Source organism: Fukomys damarensis, unplaced genomic scaffold (assembly GCF_012274545.1).
Source record: "Fukomys damarensis isolate Sample0158 unplaced genomic scaffold, DMR_v1.0_HiC HiC_scaffold_4, whole genome shotgun sequence".
Classification (NCBI taxonomy): domain Eukaryota; kingdom Metazoa; phylum Chordata; class Mammalia; order Rodentia; family Bathyergidae; genus Fukomys; species Fukomys damarensis.
The window spans coordinates 7,315,341-7,327,667 of record NW_022900916.1 but is presented as its reverse complement, the minus strand read 5'-3'; the positions used below and the strand labels follow the sequence as shown (position 1 = coordinate 7,327,667).

The window sequence follows — 12,327 nt, the reverse complement described above, 5'->3', positions numbered from 1 at the left end:
TTTTCATGATCTTTGACTACAGTCTTCTGTATCTGTTATTCTGTCTTCACTTTACAATAGAATTTTTAATCTGGATATGTTTGAATCTGTTTCATGGATTCCATCATTTTCCTAAATTAGCTCTTCTATTTTTTTAAATCTATATCTGTTCTAGAGTCACTAACAGTGTCTATTATGTCACCATCTCTGTGGTTATCTGATAAATTATTTCTGATTTGATTTTTTTCTAGATCCTCATTCATCTGCTTTGTTACTTCTGCTGTTACCACTTCAGAGAGTCCAGATATGGTGGCTTTCAAAGTGTTCCACCTCATTGCCCTCTGGGTTTGCCTTTGGTGAGCTGAGAGTCTGGAATTGCATCTTGCTTCCATATCTTCTCATTTTCTTTTCTTTTCTTTGTCTTTTTAGTTTAATTCCTGGGTTGATACTTGTAAATTGCTTATGGCAGGTAGCTTGGCAGCTTTATTGCTAATATGGAAATCCTTAGGAAATTACTATTTCTCAGAAATGGCTTCCAAGTTTAGCTGGCTGTTGAGTTTTGAGTCTGTTGGCGTGATCCTTCCTCTTCAGTGTATTAGGAATGAGAAGTTGCTGCCTGTTTGGCCGAGCCCCTGGTTCTTTGGCACTGTCCTATAGTATTATTCATGACCCTTAGGCAGTTTTAGTCTTGGCATACCAGGAAGAACAACTGATTAGAACAGTTATGTCACCCTGGCTAAAGTAGTACAATCAGTACTAACAGCAGCATCAAACACGGCCTAGAAACTGACAAACTGTGGTAACTATTAATTTGCTGCCTTTAACCGTATCAACTAGATTTGTGGTTATATAACAAACGGAAAATTGTATATAGTAATTAAGTCTTCAATCTGGTGATTTTACCCTCAGGGGAGAAAACTTAAAAGGAGTTGGAGGGGAAACGGGGAGAAATAGAAGATGAAGAAGAGATTAGAAGCAAGGCTAGAGGACAAAGGAAGATTACTTGAACTTTGAGAAACTGGTGAAGAGGACAGGAGAGAAAGAGAGAAGGAAGAAATAAAAATAAGATCAGAACAGAACAACAACAACAAAACTAGAAACATTGTTCACACTCATGTGATGACAAGATCGAATAATCAAGACAAAATTAAAAAAAAAAGAAGACAAAAAGGTCCGTTTCACAGTGTGTCTCTGCTGTCACTGGTAGACGGAGTGGGCAGACAGAGCAAGACCTGAGCTGATTAATCACAGCAAGGCAGCTATAGCTTTATGGTAGGGTAGTGGATAATCCCAGCAAGTCTGCATCTTTAGTTCCATTGAAGTTCAGACTGGTTTCTGGCTGTGAAGCTGGAACCCGATTTGTTCAGCCTGTAGTTCTCTGTGTGCCTTCTGCCAGCTTGAGCTTGGTTCTGCCTCACTGTGACACTGGCAGCTGCTAGATGGAGCCTGCCTGCAGCTGCTCTGAGTTCCCAGCTTAGTCAGTCCCTCTCCAAGATGGTTCCTGGCCACTTACCCTCTCCTTGGGGATGTCTGAATCTAAATAACTCAGAGCCGTATGCTGCGTCCACTGCACCATTCCATTAGTGCAGTTTTCCTTGGAGGCCTCTGGGGCCCCAGTAGTCACCATATCTGTGCAGGTTTCAGCTGCCCTCCCTTGAAGTGAGCCAGGGCTCAGGGAGAAAGTGTCACTTGCCCCCACCTCCTGTGTGTTGAAGTCTCTTTCTTCGCTGTCCCTGTGGGCTTCAATTCTTGCTTCAGATCCATGCGTGGTACCAAGCACCTTGTCTTCCTCAGCTTGCTGTATGTATTCCAGCATCTGGACACCAAATCTCTCACTTAACATTTAAAGCTGTTGTGAATAGAATAGTTTTCTTAATTTCTTTCTTCATAGGTTATTGGTGTATAGGAATGTTGTTGATTTTTGTCTGATTTTGTATCATAAATCTCTTTTAATTAGAGTATTTAGATGATTTATATTTAATATTAGTAAATGTGAACTTAAATTTATCATCTTGTTTTTCCTTTTTGTGCCTTCTATTCTCTGTTCCTTTTCCCCTTTCTTGTCATTTTTAGCATTCCATTTTCCCTGCTGTTACTCGCTTACTAGCTGTAGCTGTTTTATTTTCGTGATTTAAAACTTATCAGTCCATTTTCAAATATTGCAATATTATATCTCTATATAATGTGTAAAACCCTTTCAGCAGTGAATGGTTCGGCCGGGAATGTAGCTCAGTGGCACCACAATTGCCTGGTAAGCACAAGGTCCTAAGTTTAGTCCCCGGTACTGGGGGAAAAAAAAACACAAACAAAAACAGTGAATGGTATTTCTGTTTATTCCTTCCTACCCCTATTTCGTCTACACTTTTTGTCACATATTTTACTTTACAAAGGCTGTACTTTGAGGGATCATTTCTATAGTTGGTTACTAGAGAAGTTTCTCTGATTGTGTAGAGTACATATTTTACTTTACATATACTGTAAACCTCACAGTATGTTTAGAGAATTATTTGCTAAAGAGATTTATCAAATAAACACAAATATGTTTTTTTGTTTGTTTGTTTTGTTGTTTGTTTGTTTGAGACAGGGTCTCACTATGTAGTTGAGATTGAGCTGGAACTCACTATGTAGCCCAGGCTGTCTCGAACTCACAGTGATCCTCGTACCTCAGCCTCCCGAGTGCTGGGATTACAGGCTTGCGCCACCATGCCGGGCTTAACACAAATATCTTTTTATTTCCAATCAAATGTATTTTACATTCCCTTATATAAATCTACATTTTGATCTAAGTATCATTTTCCTTGGCCTTTAAATTCCTTTAACATTCTTTGTTATGCTGTCTTTTAGTGAAAGATTTTCTCAACCTTTGTTTTCTGAAAATAATTTTAACCTTTTCAGAGGATATTTTTGGAGATTATAGAATCCCATGTTGACATTTTCTTACCATATTGCCCTTTAAAGATAATCCATTTTGAGTTTCTCGGGTTCGCAGGCCTGGGCCACTCCTCTGGGATGTGAGCTCACAGCCCAGGATCTTGGGCAGGCAGGTGGTGGCCATGGGTGTGGGGCATCAGAGTCCCAGGCCTCACCTGTGACCACTTCCACCATTGTGGAGCCTTCCAAGTTCACTTCCTAATGAGTGGTGATCTGCCTGCAGTGGAGATATCTGGGGACACCTGTTTGTGCCCAGCCTTCGGGGCCAAGCCTATGCTGAGCAGCTTCAAAGGAGTTGGGCTGGGCAGCAAATACATGCAGCTCAGTGTGGGCGTCTCCCTGTACTGCACAACTGTGCTGGCACTCGCCCGGCATGTTGCCATGCTGAAGGCCATGTTCTGCAGCGCATGGAGGTGCTGACTGACAAGTCTGGGAAGCATATTGGCACCATTTTGAATTACCTCTGAGATTACACCTCACCTCCCTCAAAATCAGGAATTGATGACTAAAGCAAAAATAATGCCTCACTCAGATGCTGATGAATATGTACCAGACTGCCCTGCAGGACGAGAAGGACTCCTGGCCTGTGGGCAGCATCCCCATTGTCCTGCCCCCAAAGGAGGAGTCCTCTATCAAGCCGGAGGTGGAGCTGCTACACCACGGAAGCAGCAAGCACTCCTATGCCAGCAACTCTGACGGCCACCTGCTGAACAACATGGAGCTGTTGGATAAGCTGCCCTGACACTTGGTCAAGGGTGTGGTGATGACATCTGATACCAGTCCTTTTTTGACCAGGGCTGTGTAAACTGGCAGAGGCATGCTGTTCCTCCATTGTGTATGCCCAGAGAAGGAGCAGTCCAAGGTGGAATTCCCAGAGGCCCGAATCAGTGAGACACCTCAGTGTCCTGCTCTGCGAGATCCCTCGTGTTCCTGATGACTTTATAGGAAGCCACAAGCTAGAGCCATAACCAGGCTTCCCCCAGTGAAGACGAGGAGACCTTTGAACAGCAGCACCAAGTGTGCCCCATCTTTGTCAAGTGCTGTAGCACTTACAGTGGCCGGCACTTTGGCTCCCGGTTTGCCCATTGAAACTGACAAGACCTTCAGGGAGTCTGGGCATCCTGTGAGGAAAACATTTCACCCCCGCAGCTTAGAGAGACTAGTGGGATTGTTCTTTTTGACTGTGGTCCTTGAAGGCATACTGTCTTCACAAACCATATGGCCAGAGGCTGGCACAGAGGCGTGGAGCTAGACACCAGGAAGGCTACAAAGCCTGTGGGTACTGCGCAGTGTGGCTTGGCTCCCAGCCTCTCATGTAGAGGTGGCTGAGACTTGTCAAACGTCTGCCTACCCTGACGCCCACGTTACTGGTTTGTGCTGTCTATGGAAGGTGGTTGGGCTCAGTGGTGAATCTCTGAGCAAAATGACCCTGACAACCGCCGCCCCTTAAAGACCTTCATTGCCACTTGCTAGGTCGCTTGGCCATGGTTGTGCTGCGCGCCAGCCAGGGTGGCGTTCCCCCTCAGGACTTGGGTTTTCATTCCCTTCTTTGTTTGGCTTGCCTGAATTCTTTCTAGAGGAATGTTGTCAGGGAAGGAGCTCTCTACTAGCCACGCAAAGCAGTGTGACCATGTCCAGTCCCACCCTCAGGAAGGAGCACAGGTTGCCAGGCTTTTCCCTCGACTACTCTCCAGATTGCTGTGTGGTTGGTCACGGCTCATCTCTGAGCCTACGGGCAAGTTCCAGGCCTGGCGTTGGACACTCATGAGGATCTGAAGTGACACGATGAGGAAAGGCAAATGTGACTTACTAATCAGGCATTTTTTGTTAGGCACGATCTCGAATGTATGAATAGTTCTCAGGTCTGGCCCTGGAGTTAAGATGACAATCCATTTCTTTGGCCAGATTCAGACTTTGCCTTCGTGGCTTTCCTATAGAGACTGGAATGCCTCAGCCTGAGGCCACCACCCTATTTCCTCAGCTTCCCTCATGAAGGAAGCCCTTTAATAAATTCCCAATCCCTCCGAGGGTAGTTTCATGCTTGTTCTTAGACCTCCACATCCCCTTTACCTGCTAACTAGTGCTGTGACACTCAGATCCTCAGCCCTCTCAGATAGCGAGTTTTGGTCCTTAGCACAGTAGTCTGGGGCTGGAAATATTTCTTCTTTGACTGTTCTCTTCTTGATCTTAAGGAAACACTTAACATTGGAATCACTGTTAATGATCTTAGCTTCTTTAATCAGACTTTGTGGCTTAATGGTTTGGGGAATTTCTTAGCCACATTCAGAAAGCAGCTTTTGGCAGTGTGAATATTTGAATTCTGAGCCAAGCAAGGGAGAAGTAAACAGAATGGATTAAGGTTTTTAAAAAAAGGATAATCCATTTTATTATTGTTTTATATTGTCTTTGATGAGAAATCTGCAACCCAGTGATACATTATTCTTTCCTTTTATATAGTATAATGCAGGATTCCTACATAATCTCTGCCCCTGGTCTTTAGAAATTGTCATGATTTCCTTTGTATTTAAGTTGCTTAGAGTTTCATTTAAAAATTCTCTTTTGGACACCTTTTGTAAATTTGTATATCTCTGAGTGAAGAATTGGGAATTTTTTAGAATTATACTTAAAATCACTAATGACCCCAGTGAGTAATCAGTACTTTTGTTAGGACCATTTAACTTTATTGAGTTATTTAAGGGTTTCATGCATCAGTATGATTATATATGTCTTCTGTGGAAAGAAAGTATTCCATTTCCCCCCATATATCTAACTTTAAAAAAATTTCTACTGACACATACTAAATCTCCTATTTATGGGATAAAGCATATTTCATACAAGTATACAATGTTTACTGATCAGAGCTGCATAACTGTTACATTCCTTATCTCAGACGTTGGCCATTCCCTGTGTGGGAACATGGGGCGTTCTCTCTTAGCTGTTTTGTGGTGTACAGTCGGACGTCAGCCATGGAACATGCACAGCTGTTCCTTCTAGCTGTCTGCTTCTCTGTACCCTTTAACCACCCTCTCTTCCAGTGCACCCCTCTCTCTTCCCAATTTCTTCTAAGCACTACTGTTTCCTACTTTTTTAAGATCCACCTTTTTAGTTTCCATGTCATGTTAGTTAGCTTTTCATTACTGCAACTAAATGCCTAAGGAAAAGAGCTTCAAAGAAGAAAGGTTTCTTTTGGCTCAGTTTCAGAGATTTCAGCAGTCACTTGGCTGTGTGCCTGTTAGGCCCTGGTGAGGTCAGGCATCACAGGGGAGCAGAACTGCTTACCTCATGGTAGTAAGGGGGGGCAGAGAGTAAGAGATCCAGAGAGAAGGGCTGAGGCCAGGACCGTGCCTGGGGCTGGTGCCTCTAGGTCACACCTCCAAGCAGTGCCTTCAGGTGAAGGAGTGCCTGTGTTAGCTGAGGTGGAGTGGGAGCCCTCACACTCCGGTCACTCCCTAAGGCCCAGCTCGCTTGCTCTCTGGGGGCTGTGTTAGAGAGCAGGCCATTTATGGGCTTTAGTGCTTCATTTATATGGATATTGATGTTAATTTTGAAATCAAAGTGTTTTTGCTTTACATAGTGTACAGGTACAAATCATTTTAATTCTTCAAAAGCTTGTGATAAATAACTATAGTAAAATGAATAATCTGTGTTTAGGCTGAAACTCATGGTGTCAACCCTTTGTTTAAATATGGAGAGTAGCTTTCCAGTTACCACGTAAACTTATTTTTAAGAGAAGACTTTGGTACTATCAACTATTTTTGCTTTTTAATTTATTAATTTATTAGTAATTTAATTTATTTATTAAATGTATTAATTAGACTTAACATAATGAACTTTAATGGCAGATTCTTTATTGTCAGGTTTTTTTTTTTTAGGCCTAATCAACCCCGAATAACCAAAGATGTAATTTGTTTTCATGCTGAAGATTTCTTAGAAATAGTTCAACGGATGCAGTTGGATTTGCATGAACCTCCACTATCCCAGGTATAGTTAAGATAATTATTGTCTTTAGCTCAGATGTTATTATGAAAAATACTTACCTGCATTCCTGTTTCTTTGTTCAGTGTGTCCAGTGGGTTGATGATGCAAAACTTAATCAACTGAGGAGGGAAGGCATCCGCTATGCCAGGATTCAGCTGTATGATAACGACATTTACTTTATTCCAAGGAATGTTGTTCACCAGTTCAAGACAGTGTCTGCTGTATGCAGTTTAGCATGGCACATTCGACTCAAGTTGTATCACTCAGAGGAGGATGTTACTCAGAGCACAGCCACTCACGAAACAGGCGCATTGCCGGATTCCACGTCGGTCATTCTTGCACCTCAAAAGGACAGTGTGATATGTGCTGTAAGGAAAACCTCCTTGGATTCCGTGTTTTCAGACAAACTTCATTCTAAATACGAATTACAGCAGATTAAACATGAACCTAATGCATCTGTAAGGATCAAGGACGAACCTGTGAATATTAATATTCCTGAAAAGACTAGAGCATCGAACAATATGGATGAGAAGAATAGTAAAGCAAAATTGGATCATGCTCAGTTTACAGAATTCAAGATTGACATGGATTCTAACTTTGAAAATAACAACAAAGAACTAAAGGAAGAATTGTGTCCTGGAAGTCTTATAAGTCTAGTTGATACAAGGCAGCATAGTTCAGTACACTCAAATCAAGATAGAAAAGATGATGACATTTTGTGCTAAATTTGTACAGAGCATTTAAAATTCTTTTTTTAAAAAAATTAATAATGTAATAAAGATTCATGAATTCTGAAAGCAAGCAAAGGACTTGCTCTCGAGTCTGTTACAAAATATAGATTATGTAGCTTTGTAACATTCCTCAGTGCCTGTCCATAACTGTGAAGTATCAAGCACTTAGGGCCAGACGCACTGTAAACACTGTAGGTTTAAACATAAAGGAGTCTTCAAAAAAATCATTTGAGTTGGAGTTGTAGGTTTTAAAATCAAGTGGACGTTAACACGCGCGCGCACGCGCGCGCGCACACACACACACACACACACACACACACACACACACACATATCTATATTTTGTAATATGAGCCAGAATTTTTTTGACAGTTTAAGGGTTTTCCATAGAGCTTATTTATACCATTTTTTTCATTTTAAATGTGTCAGCACTGTAGTGTAAATAGCTTTAAAACATCTTTTTAGTGTGATTTATATTGCAATGTGAGCCACTTAATAAAGGTTCATCATAATAAAATGTTTTCTGTTCAGTCTGCAAAGACAAACTGACAATTCAATTAAATTGTTTGTTGGGTACATTATGTTTCTCTATGCTGGTAAATCTATTTAGAGTGGTAAGGAGTGCAAAAATGTATGTGTTCAAGTCTAGTAAATATTTAAATTCTCCACACTGTGCAAGCATTTTCAAAAAATGAAGATACAGTTATGAAAGTGTGTGTGTGTATGTGTGAATGTATATATGTAGATCCTATTTTGCACAGTTTCTTAAATTGCTGAATAAGATGAATATGTGAAACTTCTTAGCCCTACTTCCTAGAATACATTTTAAAATATTTATATTCAACATTAAGAAAGCAGTTTAGGTAATAGAAAAAATTTTAGAAAGTTGGGAGAAATAAGATATGTTAATAATATCTAATCCTTCTAACTAATGAAGATATGTTGCCAAGATTATTTACTCATAAATTTTCTTTGTTGTGTATGGAACCAGTAGAAAGTTTTCTTCTTAATAAGCACCTGTGCTATACTTCATTATAGCTGAGTAAAAAAATCTTTAGTTACAGAAAATTTAATTGCAAACAGTTCAATCCTGTCTTACATTTTTCCTGCAGAATGGGAAAAATATGGCAAAAATCAAAACCATAAAATAAGGGCAATGACTTGACTGCTATATATAGAGAGAGAACAAAATACTGTGTTACCCCATCTTTCTCAGGGTTCCCTCCCTGCCCTAGCAAGGGAAACAGCTTGGTGTACTTCCTATATAAAGAAGTGCTAGAAAATAAATGTGGTAGGACACAGAATTGCCAGTGCCTAATTAAAGACGAGTAAAACGTATCTCTTTATGATGGGGTCAGCACTATTTCAGACTGCTTCCACTCCTGTAATAAAAGTCAAATCTGTGATGCATGCACAGAGTAAGGAACTCTGTTCATTGCAAACCTATTCCTTGGTTCTTCTATTATTCCCATACTTTGGTTGATAACTTAGTTGCGGTTCTTTGTGCTGCATTTCAGTGTTTTCTGTTCTGGCCACATTTGTGGTTCCCATCAAAACTCAATTCTAGTTAGAAGCCATTTAGAAAGATGCACTTCATGGGAACAAATAAAAATTAACTGCATCAGTGATGTTAGTTTTGGCCCTCATTTTAATAAAAAGGTGGGCAAATATAGGAAATCAGTTTTTACAGCATGGGCAGTTTCATTGGATAGGAGGATGGGAGGCTCTAAATCATGATAATGTAAGTAGGGGTTTTGTTTCACATGTCACTATTCTACTCCCTATTTGATGTTTTGTTAAATTTAGGGGCTTTTATCTTCTTTGGGAAATAAAGTTCTCAATCAGAATGGAAACATAGGAAGGGATTGCTTAAAATACTTTTGATCTTTTAAAATTGAAAAGTGATGTACTTAAGAAGGTATGCTTTATTTCCAGTTTTCCAGGAGCATGTACCTAAATGCACTGAGGTCACACTGTAAGAAGATGTCTTTAAGGGTAACCCTCTGAAATACATGAGCCTTAAGCATTTAACTTGAAGGAATACATATCTAAGACAGCTACAGTGGTTGCTTTTAGGTACACTTTCTTATATAACGTATATCAAACTAATGCAAGTTTGTTTTCTAAAATGCTTAAATCTCTGTGGAAGTGAAATACACCTAAATCAGGGTAAGAGTAAATCAGTTCACCTTCAGTAAAGCTTACGTTCCTTGTCTCATGAATAGTGTGTAATTTTTAAATCCTCTTTAGGTCAGTCTGAGAACTTGTTGACTACCTTTGCCACACATACATTTCTATTTTAATATTGCATCATATTCATGGTTCTTAGTACATTCCAGTTATCTGAATAGAAGATCTCGGCTTTTATTTCTAATATCTTGGACCAGAACAATGAAGCACTTAAAATAGATTCTATATGGTAGTGTGCTGTATAGAATAAATTGTTATATAAATTATTAAATGGTATATAGACCATTACATAAAATCTTTGGTATCTCAGTGGTATCTATTATAACAATTATTTTTTTTCCCTACTTTTGTTTGTTTTGTTTGGTACCAGGGATTGAACTCAGGACCTTGCACTTGTGAGTTAGGCACAGTGCCACTGAGCTAAATCCCTGGCTTTTTTTTTGGTATCGGGGATTGAATTTAGGGCCTTTCGCTTACAAGGTAGGTGGCAGCACCACTGAGCTAAACCTTCATCCCTGGTTTGGTTTTTTTGAGACAGGGTCTTTAAACTATGTAGCCCAGGTTGGCCTTGAACTCAAAGCAATCCTCCTGCCTCAGCCTCCCAAGTGCCAGGATTACAGGTGTGTGCTACTATGCCTAGTACCTACTTTTGTTCATACCCTGTTAGGCTACCTAAGTAATAATATATATTTCATACTCAGGTTAGCTGGTTAGCTAGTGAAAGAATTAAGCATTTGTGGTATTTACTTGCAAACTTTACTAAAGCCATATATATTCATTATCCTTTGTCACCAAGACTGTTGACCTTAAGTAAAGATGAGGTTGATGTAGCACAACTCTGTATGTGTGTGTGAGTGCATGTGCATATTTCTGTGGATGTCAGTTGTCTCCATTTATGAGGGTGTCATTGAGAGTAGGAAAACATTTCTTTTTTAGGTTAGCTCTTTTAAGGTATTTCATTAATGTTCCTGAGTATAAAAGAGGTTTTTCCCTAAATACTTATGGCAGGGAAGATTTTTATAAATAATGAATTAGCACTGCTTTGTTCCCTTTAGTTACATTTTTTTAGCAGATTTACTGTCATGTAAAGTATTTGTCTCAAAATTCATTTTGCATTTAGCAGAGGTGCAAGATTTGTTTTTGAAGTGTGAAAGGTAGTTCCTTGTCTTGCACCTTTCAATAAACACAAAGATTGATAACCACAATCTTTTTACTTTTGTAATTATTTCCTTAAATTTGACATTTTATTTTAATCTTGGTATATAAAATATTTCTTAGGTTTCTGTCTTCAGTTTTTTAGTATATGTGCTGCCAAGGCAGGCACTTTAGGTTTCTGTCTTCAACAAACCATAACATCTTGGAATTGATTCCAACTCACAGATACTGTTTTCCTGTAAAAACCTAATAATGAAAAATTGACTTATGCCAGTGGGGGAAGAGTACAGAGGGTTGCTGAAGGTCCAGAGTTAGGTATGGGTGCTGGGAGTGGCACAGTGACACTCCTGTGTGCCCTACCTGCAGCTCTGTCTCAGCAGGGAAGAACAAAAGTCATTCTTTTCAAAATGTTAAAAAGTGACATGACGGGTTTTAGATCTTCAGAGTGGTAGAAGAGCCCTTCTCACCTAACTGGAGCTGACTTGATACTTGAACACTTTTCACTGCTTCAAGGATGCGTTGCTTATTTGGGAAAAGTCTGCTGTGGCTGGGGCTGGCAGGATGCTCCAGATCATTCAGCCCACAACTTGAGCTCCAAGTCCGTCTCTCCGGCTTCCCTGTTTGGTTCTTGCTGTAACCCCCTGGACTGAGGATGGAAATGACTGCATTCTATATAAAGTGAACAGACACTAGGAACAGTTGTCTTTTCCTTGCAAATGAAGAGACACACAGGGGAAGCATTGTGTGATCTTCTCTTCCTGCTCCTCCTGGACTTCGGAGCCAATCAGGGAATGTGAACGAGCTGAGAACAAAATATAGGCAAGTAGAATTTATGTGAGTTAGAATTTAAAAGTAAAATGTATTTCCTGTATGTTTCATTACTGTAATCTGTCTACTAAGAACTGCACTGTTAAAATATGAGAACTCTGGATCCTTCTATACCCTTTGAAACTTAGAATTTATGCTCCTATGTTTTTAAAATGTTAAAGATGGGGTATGGTGGTGCACACTGGTAATCCTAGCATTGGGAAGGCAGAGGCAGGAAGATTTCTTGGAGTTTGAGGCCAGCCTGGGCTACAAAGTGAGTTCAAGGCCAGCCTGAACTGCACAGTGAGACCCTGTCTCAAAAAACCAAAAAAGAAAAAAGAAAAAGTGTACTACCTTATAAAGTTCATTACTGTGGTACTTTTTAAGATCATGAAGACAACAGAAGCAAGCCAATTGAGTCACATAATTTGCATAATAGTGTTGAAAATGTATTTGGCAGTTGGATTCCCACTCCCTGAGAAAATTTTTTCTTTAAATTTTTTTTCTTTTCTTTTCTTTTTTCTTTTTTTTTTTTTTTTTTTTTTTTCCTGGTTCTC

At 39.9% G+C, this 12,327-nt stretch overlaps 1 protein-coding gene and 2 pseudogenes across 1 annotated transcript in view; all 3 read left to right on the top strand.

The window, feature by feature from the left end:
- The window catches only part of Rsbn1l (round spermatid basic protein 1 like), a 50,870-nt gene extending 42,425 nt beyond the window's left edge, over window positions 1-8,445 (top strand). Inside the window, exons 6-7 of the mRNA XM_010636910.3 lie at window positions 6,768-6,891; window positions 6,972-8,445. Coding sequence (XP_010635212.1) covers window positions 6,768-6,891; window positions 6,972-7,613 — 766 coding nt within the window. The 3' untranslated portion in view covers window positions 7,614-8,445. The remainder of the gene's footprint in view (window positions 1-6,767; window positions 6,892-6,971) is intronic.
- LOC117284214 lies at window positions 2,367-2,440 on the top strand (annotated as a pseudogene).
- On the top strand, window positions 3,443-6,797 carry LOC109118466 (annotated as a pseudogene).
- Window positions 8,446-12,327: the final 3,882 nt, after the last annotated feature.